Genomic DNA, 17,559 nt, shown 5'->3' with positions numbered 1-17,559 from the left:
CCGTCGTAGGGGGAGGGGCAGTTTCAAAGGGTAAGGAAAAAAGGGGGGAATGTTGCATCGAACAAGTCTTCGTCATGTACATTTATTTACCGCGCTTGTTCCTGTGAATAGTGTGAAGGCGCCGCGTCTCATCAGTGGGGAGCAGCTTGAGACGGCCAAAAAGGCGGTGGTGGAGGCTGAGCCGCTGCTCGGCAAGGCACCGCTGGGGGCCGCGTTTGATCTCATGGCGGACCTGTCGAATTTTCACAAGCAGCGAGAGTTGGACCGCGTTCTGGAGGAGTGCATCACGTTTTACCGCTCTGAGCTCTATAAGCCTCCTGTCACCGACCCTTTTCAGCGGCTACAGTTACATGAGGCAATCATGGCGGCAGGATTTTACCAGCGCTCGGCAAAGAAGAGTTTTCTTAAGGGGGAAAGCACGCGGTTTGTGTTGAACCACTACAACTTCGATCTCCGTCGCGATAACTCGATCACCCGCACCGTTCACAAGACTCTTCAAGAAGGTCGCACCTCAACCACAGAGTCGGACAAGTTGCTCGGCGATCTCCTTCTTTTAGAGCGGCGTTTATTTGGTCGGATGCGCTTTGCGCCAACAGCAGGGAGGCAATGGTTCGTGCTGGGGCTCCCACTGGAGGATATTAAAACCGAGGCAGACGTTCATCGTGTACTTAATATCCCTGTCGTAAAGCAACACGGCAATTTTGAAACCAAGGAGGAAGACCTTGGAAAACTCTGGAAAAAGATTATCGTATTCCCCAACACCGAGCCCACTTCCAGCTTTTACGAAGATGGTGGCATTGAGACGCAGGTTGCTGAGAAGGATTTGAGGTTGGAGTGCCGGATTCAAAAACCGGCACCTCCCTTGGAATTTTGGGATCGTGTGAAGGATACCTTGTTGCGATATTGGGTGATTTGGTTTTCTCTGTGGATTATGTTCTTTATGGTTGATGAGGAGATAATTACTGTGGTGGCATTAATCTTTCTAAAGTGGCGTCAGACGCAAATACTTGAGGAGGAGGCGGAGAAGACGGGGGGGAAAGTCTACATTGCGTCAGCTTCAGGTCGCTCAAGGGACAGTCTCTGATCACGCGTATAAGGCATAGTGATGTTATTCATGTTCTTTATATATATATATATTCCCAGCTCCTTTGTTGTGGCGTTCTCCTGTTCCCTGAAAGACGAGATAGGTAGAAAGGTTGCTGTCAAAATGCTACGAGTGCGACCGACAGGTGTCAGTTGGGAGAGTGGGGGAAACAACGAAAAAAAAAAAACTCGTGATAACGGGGCTGCATCCGTACATGCATGCGCAATGGGAGTGCGTTGGTTTTGTAGCAGACACGAATTCCTTTTTTTTTGTCGCCGGCGTGCGAATCCAAGGTTATATTTTCTGCGCTGGACCCCACTCAAGGAGTATCGTAGCTTAGAAACAACAAGAATAAGGGGGACGAAGCGAAGTGAGAGAAAGTTGCGTGTAAAACAAGGAAGGAGAAGGGGTAATGGCAGGATATTTCGCCAAGCTCACATGTGCCAGGGCCTTTGTGTTTTTCTTCTTCTTCTTTTTGACCCTTAGCTTTACCCCTGCCGCATACGATTGGGCTTGCATGGAGCGTCGCACCAGCCTCCAGGCAATTCTGCCAAATACGACCGAGCATTTTGTGGAGGTGAGCACAAACCCTGCCACTGAGGCGTATTACAAGCTGTGGAGGTATCACGACCTCCATGCGGATGGGTATAAGCACCCACAACGTCCTGGTTTTCCTGCGGTGCCTATTGTTTACGTTCACGGCAATGGTGGATGCTATGAGGACATGCGATACTTTGGGCGAGTTATAGCTGAGGCGAATGTGAAACAGCGCTATCAACGTCTGGCCCGGTTTCAAGAGGACGTGAAGCGCACGCTGTTTGAGCTGTATATGCGTGAGGGAGGGGAAATGCCTCACGACGGGGAAGAGATCTCCAGGGAAATTCAAGCGAGGGCGGAGGAAATAGTGATGGAGAGGACACCCCTGTTGGGCACAGAACTATTTGCTGTGGATTTTTTGGAAGAGTCGAATACGCATAGTGGCCTGTTGATGACGAAGGAGGCACGGTTTTTGAATTACAGCGTCCATTTGCTGCTACATCGGTTTTTGGATCACTACCGCGAGGTGCTTTCGCATGCCTCAGGCTCTCTACGGAGGAGCGAGGGGCGAGACATGTATGTCCCACGTGCCGTAACCGATGCAGAGGCCGAATACCTGGACAGCTTGTGTAGTCATCACGAGCTCAACACGGAGGAGGCGAATGAAGTGTGCTCGGTTGCGAAGGACCAGATTCGTCGCTTCTCTTCCACTGAACGCATACGACAAGAAGTAGAGCGAGTCCGAAAAGAAGGTATTTGGATATGGACTGAATCGGTTGGAGGCCAATTGGCCGTGTTCGCCACTGTTCTAGATCCACAGTTGTACGCCGGCGTCGTCATGGCCGGGGCGCCGTTACGATATCCCCCATTGCTCTTTGACACCGGATGCGTCGACTACCACCGGGTCGTACATGGCGCGGCAATTGTCTCCCATGCCTACAATCGTACCTCTACACAGGACTGGGGCAAGATTCTTGGTGCCACCGATGCTGCTCAACTCCTTTGGAACTTGCGAGAGGTTCCTGCGCAGGACGTGGCGGCCAGAGTGAGTCGTGTTCGCATGATTGCCATAAATGGGGGCGCATTGGATGACATTATTCCGCCGCACTCTTCCTTTTTGCTGCGCTCCACGGGACGTCGTGCATCTTCTGAAGACCACCAGAAAATGATGAGGTTGGCTCCTATTCACGCGCGACGGCGGGATGTCTCTACAGAGGAGTTGCGCGGTTGCGGCGTGTCACTTAGCCATCGGGGCCTTGTCTTTTCTCTTCAACTCTTGGATGTGGCGGCAGATTGTTTGATACGGGCATCTTTGACCTCCTTTCCGAGGGAGCTTCCGCATGCTGAGCCCGCTGACGCCTCCGGGAGAGATGAACTGTTTCCCACTGTAGTGGAGACGCTTCCCCGCGCACTCGATGCGTACCGTGCAGCCGAGTTTTTGTTTCTGGCCTCCCTAGGCGAATCCACGAGGGCAGGCACGCATGAGGTCACGTACTACATGGCAAATAATTCCCATGCCGTAAATAACATAAAGAAGATTTGTGTGGAGGGTCGGGCAGTATTGAATTTACAGGAGATCCCAGTGGAGGAAGATGATGACACAGAGTCGTGGGAGGCATTGCATATTTTTATTGGTGCCACAACCTACGCCCCGGAGGAGGTTCATTCTCCGCAACTACGTTTGTTGCGTGTAGGAGCGATGGATGAGGTTCTCCCTACAGAGGTTACCTCGCGTGCTGCAACGAAGCTTCATCTTCCCATGCGTCGGAATGACAGTGTCGCCGAGCCTGAGAGTGTCTTACAAACGGTTATCAGCTTTCAGGTACTTCAGAAAAGTCGTGGAACGTCACCGGAGTGGGTGCGGCCACGGTTTTGTTTCTTCGTGGACAGTAGAAAGATGTCTGCAAGGCAGTTTTCCTTCGTTCAGCACGACAAGATTGATCCCTTGGCTCGGAGGAGGAGGACTTCGACGGCGGCGGCTCCGACTGCGTCTCAGGATGATCCCGTTTCACTCAGGGGAAGCGACCAGCTCTCTGTGGAGAAGCACGGCAGATTCGCCCTTATTCACAACATAGACAGCATGTCGTTGGAGACAGACATGGTTGTTCGTGTAAATAACAGGGTTGTCTTTCCCCACGTGCTGTGTGGTTCATTCCGATCCTTTCGCATTGCTTTTCGGGGCACGGAAGGAGTGGCCCTAGACGAGCCAGAAGCTCAACAGCAGTACTTCTTCGGGCCCTATGAGGCAGAAAGACACACCTTTCATTATAGTTGGCGTCCGTTTTTTACAACGCCATTTAACTTGAGTAATGTTTACGCGGTGTACGTGATATCGGCGGAGGAAGAGCCAACCATACACCTTGGAGACTTGGAGCTAAGTCAGACACCACACTGGGATGAATATGAATATTGGGTATGGTGGTTTAGGCGGTGGACAATGCGACTGATGGCGGTGTTATCAACACACTCACTCTCTGGCAAGTTTGCAGGCTGTTATGCTCTATTTTTTCTGACTGTGTACAGCTGCCTCGGTGTGAATTACTTTGTTGGATCGAAGGCGGCATCGCGTTGGGTCTTTCCTCGAATTCAAAAACTGCATCCGACTCTTTTGGTGCTAGTTGTTGTCCTGGTTTTAGAGCACCTCAGTTACACCGTGGCACGGTCTGCGTTAACCGTCTGTCTCAACCAGGATCCTCCGATACGCAGCGATGAGGAGTTGACCGCGATGATGGGTATAACAGAGAAACTGACGCTCATCTTCCTCTATGCGCTTCCTCCACACTATGGGGCCTGCAAGTACTCCTGGATACGCATGCAAAGTGTGGCCCCCAGTGATGTCCAAATAGACCACATGCTGCACATGGCCTGCGCATTTTGCTTTTCCATATCTATGATCATTTGTGAGTTTATTGTGTGTTGTTCCATGTGGCCATTTTCTTTTCTGCTTCGCGTTTTTTTAAAATTTCGCCTCCGGTCTGCGGTTCCTGCTTGGCGATTAGTGGCGGTTTGGTCTATTCCCGTGATCATGCACATGACTATCCCATGGTTGCACATATCAATCACAACAACGGTGGCCTGTTTGTTGGCATATGCTGTGTTGTGGTGTCTCTCGTGTGATTCCTTTGCCTGCGACGGACCTAGATATCGGTGGTTATGCTTTTTGCTCACCATGCTGCTGCACTTGACCGCGCACGTTGAGGGACTAGTGCTGGTTGTGCGGAATTACATTATAGTGCCACCGGTGGTGTTAACGGACGCGGGACGCTACAAAACGCTTCCAGAGCACATTTTGGCGTTTATGGTGGCTCAGGGCACATTGGCTGTCGTGTACGGCACACTGTATCTCTCGCTCCGGCACAATGCCTCAATGGAGGCTGGAGCCGCAACAAAGGCAGGGAAGGTGGAGGGACCCACGCGCAATGGAAGGCATTTAAAGGAATACCCCGATGAAAAGCCCCAAATTTCTTACCTTTTGGGCGATTTTGCACGTTGTCATCCTCGGGTTTGCTGGGGACTGCAAATTTGCTCGAAACTTGTGATGTTTTCTGCGCTCTGGGTCAGTTTGGTTTCTGTGCGCCGACCGCTGGAAGGCACCATCGCTCTCTACGGTGTTTGCTTGACCGCGTTGTTTATGGCGCTCGTGCTGGTTCGTTTGTGGTGAGGATGGCTGGACAGTGAATTGGCTTTTCCCGCAAGCAATAAGCGAGTTGGGGAGACGAGGAAAACAGGGGGTTGTCCGCGTTAAGGCCGAGGTTGAGCAGATCAGCAGCCCCTTCTTATTAACTATTATTATTATTTCCCTCCATCGTAACCGTTCTTTCTCTGGTGTGTGTGTGTGTGTGTGCCACCTTACAGCTCTACCTCTCCGTGCATCTGGCGCGTCATCGCCGCTACACTTCGCTACCAGCAGTGTTATATCGCCGCACTTCGGTGAGTGCGGATGTTGGGCGCAAATTTCACTTTATTCCTCCCGGACCATCTGCGCACGGCACCTCCCCACGGCGCGCTCCATATTATGCCAACAACAGCAACCAGCCCAAAGGCCGGAGCGCCGCGCCGGCGCCCCCTCCAGGGCGGCTGCGGTTCGCCTCGGACATCTCCAAACAGACACCCGCTAGGGTTTCACCGAGTGGCTCCGTTTCCCCTGCCCAGCTGGCCGGGCAACAAAAGAGCCAAAAGAAAAAAAAACGGCAAAGTGGACGCGCAGCAGCGCAAAAACCAGCGCCGCAGCAGTCCGCGATGCCGGGCCCAAAGCCACCGCAGGCACCGGTGGGCAGGCGGGCACGCACTCACCGGCGCAACAAGGCACCGCACCCCGCGGAGGCGCACGGCGCACTCGCAGCGGCTAGTGCGCTGCCATGGCGCCAGGATTTCTTGCAATTCTATTTGGCAAGGGCGGAGCTCAAGTAGCTGTGACTGTTGGGGGTCACCTGAGTGAAGAAAAGTTTTGGCTTACTTGCCGCAGCTTGCGGAGTTGCCAGTTAGGAAGAAGGCCTGCCCAAGATGTATATATAAATATACAGTCCTTTCCTAAAACAAATCTGTGCTGTGCTCGGCTGTTCTGGACGTCGGTTGTCTGATCCGCCGAATGGCTCAAGGCCTCTCGGTGAGATTGCTGCAACACTCCCCCCTCAAGAAAAGAGCACTCATGTAAGGCCCTATGAGTGAAGAATTCTCGGGTGCTTTAGCTTCCCTCCCATAAATAAATAAAAGACCAAGACGCAACGATAAGGTGATCCACGGCTCCGCCAGGGTATCTAGTTATATTTTCATGAGCTCATTCACAGATTGGTCAAATGCATTTAAATGCTAAGGATGGAAAGACGTCGAAGTGTGGACTTTTTTTTTTCTACTTACCCCTTTCAATGGTATGGGGTCGAAATGGGGAGACGTTTCTGCGTGGCTTACTTGTTGTCGTTTTCCTTATTTCCTTTGCATGCACGCATCCCAACGCATGAATTGCCCTCGGTGCCCTCACTGATGAACGTTTGCTTCGGCACGTGTGTGTGTCAATTCCATCGTCCCCGCCTTAGCTTCGGCGCAGGTACGGGTTGCGGAAATATGGGAAGCCGTCCCCTCCACTCACCCGCCCACACCTGTGTCTTGTCTGCCGGTCATGTCACCAATAGTTCTCCCTACTCTGCTTTGACTCTTTGCTACGGTCCTTCTCTTTGCTTCTGTCGCGTTTTCATCGACAGGTGAACAAGACACATGCCCGTTGCACCCGAGGAGTGGAAGGGGCTGGAGAGCGGCAGCAAGACCGGCTGGTTGTTCAACTACCACCCAACGACGGTGCTGGCAGCGGACGAGTCGTCAGTGGAGCGCCAGGGTGGTTCAGCTGGGCGGGCCGCCCTCCACCTTCTTTTTCAGGATCACGACCGTGAGCCTTTTTCGGTTAATCTGTTCTATGACCCATACATTTTTGTCGCCGCGGTGGAGGGGCATGAGCACGAGGTGGAGCTTGGTCTCATGTCTCTTTTTGGACCCCAGCTGATTCACCACATTGAAACGCTGGAGAAGGAGGATTTAGACCTCGTCAACCACTTAAGCGGCCGCAGACGGCTCTATCTTAAGGTCAGTTTTTGCAACGTGCAAGACCTAACGGTGGTGCGTGGTCGACTTGAAAAGATTGTGAAGCGCAATGCCTCCATGGGTGCCGCGAGCTCGCTACTAAACCCGTTTGACGGCTCACTACGTGAGGTGATGGCCAAATCCTTTGAGGATGACCCATTAAATACAAACGTGTCGACTGAGCGATGGTTTGACTGGGTGCACGAGGTGAGGGAGTACGACGTGAAGTATCACATGCGGGTGGCCATTGATTTGGGCGTATTTGTTGGCCTTTGGTACGATGTCACGGTGCATGAGGGGGAGGCGAAAGTGGCACGCTGCGATGATAGTGCTTATGCCCCGCCAATGCCGCGGGTTTGCGCTTTTGACATTGAAACTACAAAGGCCCCACTGAAGTTTCCACAACCGGAGGTGGATCAAATTTACATGATCTCCTACATGTTGGACGGACGTGGATACTTAATCATCAATCGCGAGATTGTGTCCATGGACATTTATCCGTTTGAGTACACCCCCAAACCGGAGTACGAAGGAATATTCGATACATTTAACGAGCCAAACGAAAAGGCGCTGCTGCGTCGCTTTTATGATGAGATGCGAAAATACAAGCCAAACGTGTACGTGACGTACAATGGGGATTACTTTGATTTTCCTTTTATTCATGCGCGCTCCGTCTTTCATCAGCTAAACATGCGGGAGGAGATTGGCTTCACGCAAGGAGCGGAGGGTGCCTTTCTCAACCAGAAGATTCCCCACCTTGACTGCTTCTATTGGGTGAAACGTGACAGTTACCTTCCACAGGGGAGCCAGGGGCTGAAGGCGGTGACAAAGTACAAGCTGGGCTACGACCCTATCGAAGTGGATCCAGAGGAAATGTTGCCGTTGGCACAAACAAACCCGCAACAGATGGCGTCGTACTCCGTCTCTGACGCGGTGTCCACGTGGTACCTTTATTTGAAGTATGTCCACCCCTTTATTTACTCTCTCTCTACTATCATTCCCATGTCACCAGATGATGTGCTACGCAAGGGATCGGGTGGTCTTTGTGAGTCACTGCTAATGGTGCAGGCCTACGCAAACAATGTCATATTTCCTAATAAAAAAGAACAACAGTTGGAAAAGTTTTTTAATGGACATCTCATTGATAGTGAAACATACATTGGTGGACGCGTGGAGGCTCTCCGGAGTGGTGTCTTTCGTAGTGATATCCCGTTAAGTTTCAGCATGAGCCCCGACATGTACCAGAAGCTCATTGACGATCTCGACAATGCGCTGCAGTTTGCGCTGGAGGTGGAGAACGGTGTCCAGGTAGAGGAAGTGACCAACTACGCGGAGGTGCGGACGACCATAAGAACCAAGTTGGAGTCCTTGCGAGATAACCCACGACAGCGCACCGAACCGATTATTTACCACCTTGACGTGGGCGCCATGTATCCCAACATTATCCTTACAAATAGACTGCAGCCGTATGCCATTCCTAAAACAGACGTCTGTGCAGGGTGCTGCTTCAACTCATCCAGCAACGAGCATCAATGCAAGCGAACCATGACTTGGAAATGGAAAGGGGAATTTCTTACCGCTAGTCGTCACGAATATCAACGCATCAAGGCTCAGTTAGAGAATGAGTCGTTTGCAGCCGCAGTGATTCAGCAAGCGAATCTCTCCGCTGTGCAAAAGAAAAACTACGGTAACCGTAAAGGAAATGTCTTGGAGGGAACATCATTTGAGCGAAAGCAGCGTCCTTTTTATAGACGCCAAGGCGATGGCTTTGGCGGCGGCAACGGTGGTGGATACAGACAAGACAGCAAAAACCAGCGGCGAGAGGCACAGCGGGCGCTACTCTCCAAAGAATTTGAGAGAAAAAAAGGAAATGAAAGTGGCGACGAGGACGAGGACGACGAGAATGAGACGGCAGGAGGATTGAAATCCTTTCATAAACTGCAGGATACCACCCAGTTTAGTCTTCTGAAGAAGCGTCTTGCTGAATATAGCCGGAAAGCCTACGGCAAAATGCATGAGTCGCGTGAAATTTTGCGCACCGACGTTGTATGCCAGCGAGAGAACTCCTTCTACGTGGATACGGTCCGTTTGTTTCGCGACCGCCGCTACGAGTATAAAGCCGCTCTCAAAACCTGGAAGAAACGACTGGACTCGGCCAAGGACAAAGACGAGGTGAAACTGTGCAAAAGTCGTTGTGTCCAGATGGAGTCTCTTCAGTTGGCGCATAAGTGCATCTTGAACTCCTTTTACGGCTACGTCATGCGCAAGGGCAGTCGTTGGTACAGCATGGAAATGGCTGGTATAGTAACATATCTTGGGGCCACACTCATTCAAATGGCTCGGGCCCTCGTGGAACAAATTGGCGTGACGCTTGAACTTGACACGGATGGTATATGGTGTTGCCTTCCCAAGGAGTTTCCCGAGAACTTTACCTTCACCACGTCCAATCCCGTCAAGTCAAAGGTGACCGTCTCCTATCCATGCGTTGTTCTGAACAAAATGGTGCATGACGACTACACGAACCACCAATACCAAACATGCATCGCCACTGGCGTGTATGAGCGTCGCAGCGAGTGTTCCATTTACTTTGAAGTGGATGGACCCTACCTGGCCATGTTGTTACCGGCAAGTCGGGAAGAGGGCAAAAGCATTAAAAAGCGCTACGCCGTATTTAATCCAGATGGTGGACTTGCAGAATTGAAAGGGTTTGAACTGAAACGGCGTGGAGAGCTTATGCTTATTAAGGACTTTCAGTCCCAGGTGTTTCGTCGCTTTCTTGACGGCGTCACTCTTGTAGACTCGTATGCCTCCGCCGCCGTGGTCGCCAACGCGGCACTCGACATGCTGTACTCCAAGGGGGAGGGCTATGAAGTGGAGGAAATTCTTGAAAAGTTGTCGGAGAGCAGCAACATGACACGTCGTCTCGCCGAGTACCCGGACTCGCAGAAGTCGTTGGCATTAACCACTGCGCGCCGGATAGCAGAGTTTTTGGGTCCACAAATGGTGAAGGATAAAGGACTTGCGTGTCAATTTGTTATTTCGCGTCTCCCAGCCGGTCGTCCAGTGACGGAGCGTCCGATTCCTCTCACTATTTTTCGTGCAGACCCGACACTACGCCTGCACTTTCTGCGTAAGTGGACGGGGGACAACTCACTCTCGCCGGACGTCGACCTCCGTCAGCTGCTGGACTGGGATTACTACATTGCCAGGTTTAACGCCTGCGTGCAGAAGATTATCACAATTCCCGCAGCACTGCAGCAGGTACCTAACCCAGTCCCGCGGGTAGCCCATCCAGATTGGCTGCATAGGCGACTTGAGCAACAAAATTCCAGATTTCGGCAGCTTAGTCTAACCGGGATGCTCGCAAAGCTGAAGGCAAATCAGACCACCATTCCAGATCTGGAGGAAGTGGTTCCAGGAGAAAAGGCGGCGGCACCCTCTACGACAACGTCGGAAGCGAAGAAGAGAGAGGCAAACAACGAGGTCGCTGACAGTGACTCTGGTGAAGATGTAGAAAGCGTCTCCGATGACGAAGGCGATCGTATGAGACAAGAGGAAGAAGCACGCGAGGAGGAGGCGGTGAACGCCCTCAGTGCAAAGTATTTTGCCCCAAAGAGTACTGTCGCGCTGGATGCGGCATTTTTCACGGCTCCTGGTGTTACGACGTGGCTGCAGCGTCAGAAGGAGTCCTGGACGCACCGTGCGAAGCTTCGTCGCGAGATGGTGGCCGATGCAACTGATGTCCTTCCTGGTGATGGGACAGCCGTCAACAACCACTTTATTGACGTCAAGTCCAAGGCACTCTCAGCGACATGGCACATCATGGAGGTGCGACCAGACAAGGAGGAACTGGGAACTGTGACTGTCATTGCCGCACTTGAAAAGACGTTGTACACCTTTCGCTGCTTCGTCCCACGTCGTGTTATTGTGGACGCCGATGCACAGTTTCAGTTTCCTGCTGCAAAGGGGTTGAACAATGCTCGGGTGCTTCCGCGAGGTCGTCTGGCGACAAATTTGCAACAGATTGAGCTTTCACCTGGAGTTGAGGGGGAGCGGATGCTTAATGAGCTGCAAACTTCGCGGGAGGACGTTCGAGCTGTCTATGAAAGCCACATTACTCGGACGGAGACGTTTGTTGCGCAAATTGGCTGCTGTGCAAACGTCATAGCGGACCTTCATTTACACCGTGCCCGGCTCCACCTCTCCATGCGAGACGTGTTTGCAATGGAAGAGTTGGACAGTACGGTGAGCGGCAATTACCTACAGAATTCAATGGACCGATATGTGTTTGTCTTTCACGTGGCCTCTGACACCCGCGGTTTGCTCGGCGTGGTCAATCACCACGCAAAAACTGCTGTGGTGGTCGTTGTTCAACCTGCATCTGCCCCTATTCCAACAATAAATTGGAGTTCTCTCGTTCTGGAGGCGGCAAAAGCAATGAATATGGCAATGATCCCGCTTGAAGTCATGACGGAAGTTGCCTCAGATATTCGAAGCGCATGGAAGCTTATCCATAGGGTCTTGATGGAGGTGATGGAAAGTGGAAGGCCCCCGCTGTTTGCCGTTCTTGAGAGTAGTTTGTCCACTCCGCAGCTTCTAACGCAACGCTCTCTTCCTCAGACACTACCGTATTTGCGCGTACTTGGTTCCGTGGAAGACGAACGGCTGTTGGCAGATCCTTTTCGTTGGACGCGCTTGCTGGCGAGGCGACTTGTGCAGCGGTACTATGCTTCCCTCCTTTGGGTAGAGGAGTGTATTGCGTTTAGCCGACTTGCTGGGATTCCCCTTTGCAACCTTGCGCAGGACACTTGTATGCATGTGTGGGATGTGATGTTTACTCGCTCCCTGCATGCACGGTCTCATGTGTTGTGGAACTCGCATGATATCTCGATCGCCTACGAAGCTGTAGATGAGCCGCCTCGCCAGGTTGTCATGCCAGGTGGGTACCTTTCATGGTGTGTGGAGTTTAGTTTGGCCAGACTGGATGTGGTTGCGGTGCTATTCTCGCAGATGATCCAAGAAGGGGATGACCCTAATGTGCACATCCTCTGTGATCGCGGTGTCACCACACACTTCAATATCCTGCGGGATCTTGTGTCCGATCTCCTTGGTCAAGTGGGGACGAACCCTGTGGCGGATGCCCTTCTTGCAAGCTTTGCACGCTGGATTCGTGACCCCGTCTCTTGCTGCTATGAACCTCGGTTACTAGAACTTGTAAGCAAACTTGCCCATCGCGCCCTCACCATCGTTCTCATTCGTCTGGCGAAACTTGGTGGACGTACCGTCAAGGTGGATGGGGACTCAATCGTTGTGCTTACCCCTAAGCACACCGTTCAGGATGCAGTCAGTTTTGCGCGTTACATGGTGGATTCCCTGCGGGACCAACCCATGCTACTCCTGCTGTCGCTTCAACCCATTCGTTACTGGTGTCCATTTATGGTTTCTGACAAGCGGGATTTTGCATGCTTGTACGTCTCTAGCGACGATGTTATCAGTTTGAAGGAGACGGAGCAAGTGTCGCTTGAAACGATGAAATTTGAGCAGGCGTTTACCATCTGGGGCAAGCTGCCCAAGAAGGTAAAGGGTATCTTTCTTGGCCGCGTGGAAAGCACACTGCGGCTTGTTTCAGAAGTCCGTGAAAAGGTGCTTCAGGAGATTCAGGCAGATCCCACTGTTGTTCTTGCCAACAAAAGCGAGCAAATTTTGCTACGGGAAGTAAAGGCCTTTAAAGCGGCAGTTGAGGGCAAGTTGCACGGCGAGCTGATCGACGAGGTTCATGGACTCATGGAACGCAAAGACTTGTGCGAGGAAGATGAGATGCCAAGCGGTACTGCACCTCCCTCAGGCATTGCCGTCGCGTTGGAGTACACCAAAACCATTTGCCGTCTGCTTGATTTGTTTCACAATGACGGGGTTGTGGGGAAGATGCGCAACAACTGTTTGCGTCTCTGTGGGGTAAGTCCTTTTTCTCCGTTGGCACAGCTGGTCCCCGACGTAGACGCGGAATGTCGGTTGCTAATGGTGAGGTGCAGTTTTTGCAACCTTGACGTGTTTCTTGACCTGGGCCTGCAGAAGAAGCGCTTGCGCTGCGACAGGTGTCATGCGCCAATTTCAGTAGCCGCCCTGGAATCCCACCTCGTGCGACGTGTGAACGGCCTCGTGATGAACTACGTGCAACAAGACTTCAAGTGCAGTAAGTGCAACGAGGTTGCCTCCAGCTACATGAGTCAAAGTTGCTGTGGCCCTCTCGTGGGGAAAGGCAAGCCAATCGCGGCACAGCTTCGGGCAATGCGGAAGATTGCTCTTATTCAAGAATTCTCATGGTTAAAGGAGAGCGTCGATTTGGCGCTTCGTTTTACTTAGTTCTACCTGAACCAAGGGCAAAGGGGACGGAGGGCAGGCAATGAATGGGGTGGGTGGATGGATTGGGTGTGGAAAAGAAACGAGGGTGTGCAAGTACAGAGGAGTAGGGCTGATGGAGGAAAGGTTGGATGGGGAGAAGTCTATGGAGACCGGGAAGCCTTGTTGTTGCTACCATTACTACTTTTGCCGCAAAGAAGCACACCACGCTTTTGCAATAAGCATGAAACCATGCAACTGCATAAACTAAAAATCCAGGTGTTATTTCTCTGAGCTGGCTATGCACACATTTTCCTACGGGACAAATCCGCAGTTGAAACCACATCCTTGTTTATATATATATATAAACGGGGTGTATAGATATATCTTACGCTTTCCTATTCTTGCCCTGCAGCCCACACAAGTTTCAGTAGGGTCCACTTCTTTTTTTTTTGCTTGAGCGGCATCTCGTCTTACCTGGTCCGTGATCACGAGGAAGTTTTCCTTGTTGGCTTGATTCTTCCTTACGAGTACTCCCTCCTGTCCACCCGCATGCTAGCTTTAACGTGTTTGCTGTCCATGCGACCACGCCATGTCATGTTTACGCCCCCACCACTCGCTAGGCGTCGGGGTTTGTTTCGTTGTCGGACATGCCATAATACGTGGAGTTCTTCAAATGTGTGGGTAACGAAAACAACGCAGCGCGTCTATCAGGGTGAGTCGTGCGAAAACTGTGGCACGACAACAAAGCCGTACTACGTAGGTAGGCCGGAGGAATCCATTTTTAATCGTGTAAAAACGCCACATCCGGTGAAGCCCGAGGCGTCTAGTAGCAGACATGGAAGGAGGCTAAGACACATGCGGTTTGATTGGCGGGTGCAGCGAGGTCGAAGATGAGAAGAGTTGCGCAGGTAAGCCTCTGGGACAACGTTAAAGGAGACGTTGCTGTCTTTGTTCTTTTTTTTTGTGGACTCCCCTGTGATAAACTAGATGGGATACGGTGAGACAACTCTTGTCCTTATTCTCCTGTTTTTTTGTTGGTGTTGTTTTGAATGCCTTGATTTTGCTGTGGCTTGGGGCATTTTTCACAAGCACATATTTGCCTCTCCTCTTTCACTTTGTTTTTCTCGTCCTGCGTGTTTTCCACGACACGGGTGCGTCTCTGTCTGCCTGTGTGCGTGTGTGTGTCTGTTTCTTGTTTTTTTTTTCTTCTTTCACTCAAGACAAAAATAAGATATAATGGCTGGGTTATTGTGGCAAGCCGTGGTTTCCTGCGTCTCTTCCGCAATCTCAATAATTGTGGGGGCGCTCATCTACCAAGTCCAGGTCGGATACCTTCGAAAGCAGCATCTGGTTCACTCCTTTAATCTGCCCGGTATTTGCACTGTCGTGTATATCAACTGCACTTCCCCCACTATCACCCTTTCCGTCGGTGCGAAGGTGGGGGAAGTGCGAATCTGGGAGAAGATTAGTTCGACCTATTTCTGCATCATTCCTTCCCCGATACGCTTGCCGTGCTGGTGGTCTGAAGATGAGCGCCTGTCGGGCTTCGTGCGAATTGGGCCCCTGCACCCAATGGCGGAATCCGTAACAACGTTGACCCTTGCTCTCATTGCATTGGGTGCGTTCTTTATTGTCGCCAGTCTTCTGCACCTCTGCCTCGTTGCCACATTTGATAGTCGGCGGTTGCGATGGGCGAGGAATGAAAATCACCGCAGGCAACACCGGCAGGAAGACCAAGGAGGAACGCAGCTGGATGGCTTGCCACTGGTGTTGGAAGAGACCATACTGAACGAGTTGTACCCAATGTCCGATGAAAACTGGGCGGAGAAAGCGATAGCACACAGCCGGTATGCGCAGGGGCGGATTGAGATTCTGAGACGTTTTTTTGAGGCGCGACGACGACGACTACAGCGCAGAGAAGAGACTTCGCACCCGTACGGCAGTTCTGCCGAGTCCGACTCGGAGTTGGACTACGACGACGATGATCTCCCTGTGGACGAATGCTACATATGTCTCTCTCGTTTCCGTCGGCGTATGATCTGGTGGCCATGCGGTCATTGGCTCTGCGCAACTTGTGCACGTAAAGTTCTACGGAAGTCGTTGCACCGCGGATGCGCCTCTTGTCCCAATTGCCGCGCATTATTTCTGCCAGAGGAACTTGTGATACTGCATTTACTCCCCAGGGTGGTGACTCCCGCCGCAGAGGGCCCCCCCACTGCAGTTGGAAATGAGAATGAGAATGGCAATCGCATTTTCAGTGTGGAAATGGAAGCGGCAACATCCGCTGTGGTGATATGACTGGGTGCATCGATGCGTGGCAGGGGAAGCCGGATAAGGCACGTCTGGAAACGAATGGGAAATGCTCATTCCTCCTTCTTCCCCCCTTTTTTTATAAAAGTGGCAACAACTGCAAAGAGAAAATAAACATTTATCTAGGTATATGTAATCCGAAGCTACGAATACGGCACTTTTTTTTTTTTAGCTTGGTGCGAAATGTAGAAAAGAAAAAGCAGGATATACAAAAAGAAAGTACGCCTTTTTAGTAAAAGAGAGAAATATGATCAGTATTGTTTTCCTGCGTGAAAGGGTCAGTGTGAGTGTGTGTGTGTGTGTGTGCGAGAGAGAGAGTGAAAGAGATGCGTAAGTGGGAACAGTATTGTTTTGTGCTATATTTACTGTTATCATTTCTTGCTGTTGTTTTTCGTACGAGGCTTTCTGGCCTCCGTCCCCCCCCCCCCACTCTTGTTTTTGCTCCTTGATGCACATCTCCCTCATTGGGTGCAAGTTGCTACGCTGGGAGAGAATAAAGCCCGGGTACTCTTCTACTGCAAGAAGTGTTTTTCAACTTCGCCACAGCAATTGATGTGTTTATCAAGTGCGCTTTGGCTGCATTTGGAGTTTCGGAAACAAAAAAAAACGAAGGTCTGGTCAGTGCGTTGTTGCTTTTCTCCTTAGCATATTTTACAGTTTCTGAAAGGAAGTTGCGGCGCGCTGGGGCCAAGTATATGCTAGCGCGTCGTGTTTGAACCCCCCTCATTTCTTTATTTATTGCTTCATTTCTGCTTACAACAATTCTGCGTTTGAGGCGGCACAAGCGACAGGTTTTTGGTTTATTTTGCGCGTTTATTTTGTGTGATTTTTTTATTCTGTGTGTGTTCCCATACATGGAAACTTTACTAGTAGCGCTCCTCGCACGGAGGGGTGCGGCGGTTGCCAGGACACCAGAGGCAAGCGCTCCCTGAGTTTCCAACGCGCACAAAGCAGCGTTTGGATTCATTTGTCTGTTGGCGTGTGAGCGTGCGGCAAATTTCCGCTTCAGTGGGGGAAATTGGGTATTCATCGACCCAAATATATATCTGCCCTTGTTGCATTCTTTTGCCTTGGAGGAATAGGAGGGAACAAGGGGCCTCCTCGAGGCGCGTATTTCTCTTTTTTTTTTCATCTTATCTGTTTTATTAATTTTTTTCTTTTTCCACCTTATCTTTTTGGCTCCGCACTGCGCTGATGGCAAGTAATAAGATTATGTCTGTGATCCGACTTCCGAAGAACGAGCTTGATGCTCAGATTTACCGTTACCTTCAGGAGGCGAACTACACAGACGCAGCAGAGGCAATGAAGGCGGCCAATTCAGCCGTTGTGCCCGCAGCTCGCAATCTCAAGTTCTCGGCACTTATTGCCGCCAAAAACAACATCAATGAGGAATCTGACAGCGACGACGAGCCCGTGCGCAAGCCGGTGAAAGCGTCTCCTAAGGCTGCTCCCAAGAAGCCCGTGGCCGATTCCGACAGCGACGACGAGCCCGTGCGCAAGCCGGTGAAAGCGTCTCCCAAGGCTGCTCCCAAGAAGCCCGTGGCCGATTCCGACAGCGACGACGAGCCCGTGCGCAAGCCGGTGAAAGCGTCTCCCAAGGCTGCTCCCAAGAAGCCCGTGGCCGATTCCGACAGCGACGACGAGCCCGTGCGCAAGCCGGTGAAAGCGTCTCCCAAGGCTGCTCCCAAGAAGCCCGTGGCCGATTCCGACAGCGA

The 17,559-nt window shown here is 51.6% G+C and overlaps 5 protein-coding genes across 5 annotated transcripts, besides 3 other annotated features; all 5 read left to right on the top strand.

Annotated features, from left to right (window-relative positions):
* Nucleotides 1-49: 49 nt before the first annotated feature.
* Nucleotides 50-1,084, top strand: Tco025E_01908 (uncharacterized protein; the record flags this gene model as incomplete). The annotated part of the gene is made up of 1 exon (XM_029368844.1): nt 50-1,084. One exon carries the CDS (start codon nt 50-52, stop codon nt 1,082-1,084), a length of 1,035 nt encoding a protein of 344 aa, XP_029231110.1.
* Nucleotides 1,085-1,496: 412 nt separating this feature from the next.
* On the top strand, nt 1,497-5,282 carry Tco025E_01907 (oligoribonuclease; the record flags this gene model as incomplete). Its single annotated transcript, XM_029368843.1, has 1 exon — nt 1,497-5,282. The coding sequence occupies one exon, from the start codon at nt 1,497-1,499 to the stop codon at nt 5,280-5,282; it is 3,786 nt and encodes a 1,261-aa protein (XP_029231109.1).
* A 164-nt stretch (nt 5,283-5,446) lies between these two features.
* Nucleotides 5,447-5,465: a microsatellite.
* Nucleotides 5,466-6,832: 1,367 nt separating this feature from the next.
* Nucleotides 6,833-13,555, top strand: Tco025E_01906 (DNA polymerase epsilon catalytic subunit A; the record flags this gene model as incomplete). Its single annotated transcript, XM_029368842.1, has 1 exon — nt 6,833-13,555. The coding sequence occupies one exon, from the start codon at nt 6,833-6,835 to the stop codon at nt 13,553-13,555; it is 6,723 nt and encodes a 2,240-aa protein (XP_029231108.1).
* A 1,131-nt stretch (nt 13,556-14,686) lies between these two features.
* Nucleotides 14,687-14,730: a microsatellite.
* A 40-nt stretch (nt 14,731-14,770) lies between these two features.
* Tco025E_01905 (uncharacterized protein) lies at nt 14,771-15,832 on the top strand (the record flags this gene model as incomplete). The annotated part of the gene is made up of 1 exon (XM_029368841.1): nt 14,771-15,832. One exon carries the CDS (start codon nt 14,771-14,773, stop codon nt 15,830-15,832), a length of 1,062 nt encoding a protein of 353 aa, XP_029231107.1.
* Nucleotides 15,833-16,125: 293 nt separating this feature from the next.
* Nucleotides 16,126-16,150: a microsatellite.
* Nucleotides 16,151-17,038: 888 nt separating this feature from the next.
* Nucleotides 17,039-17,559, top strand: Tco025E_01904 (uncharacterized protein; the record flags this gene model as incomplete). Its single annotated transcript, XM_029368840.1, has 1 exon — nt 17,039-17,559. A coding segment is annotated over one exon (521 nt), but the record flags the coding sequence as incomplete, so codon positions are not given.

This window comes from Trypanosoma conorhini (genome assembly GCF_003719485.1).
Source record: "Trypanosoma conorhini strain 025E chromosome Unknown Tco_14.4_contig_00069, whole genome shotgun sequence".
Taxonomy (NCBI): Eukaryota; Euglenozoa; class Kinetoplastea; order Trypanosomatida; family Trypanosomatidae; genus Trypanosoma; species Trypanosoma conorhini.
This window is presented reverse-complemented; position numbering and strand designations above follow the sequence as displayed.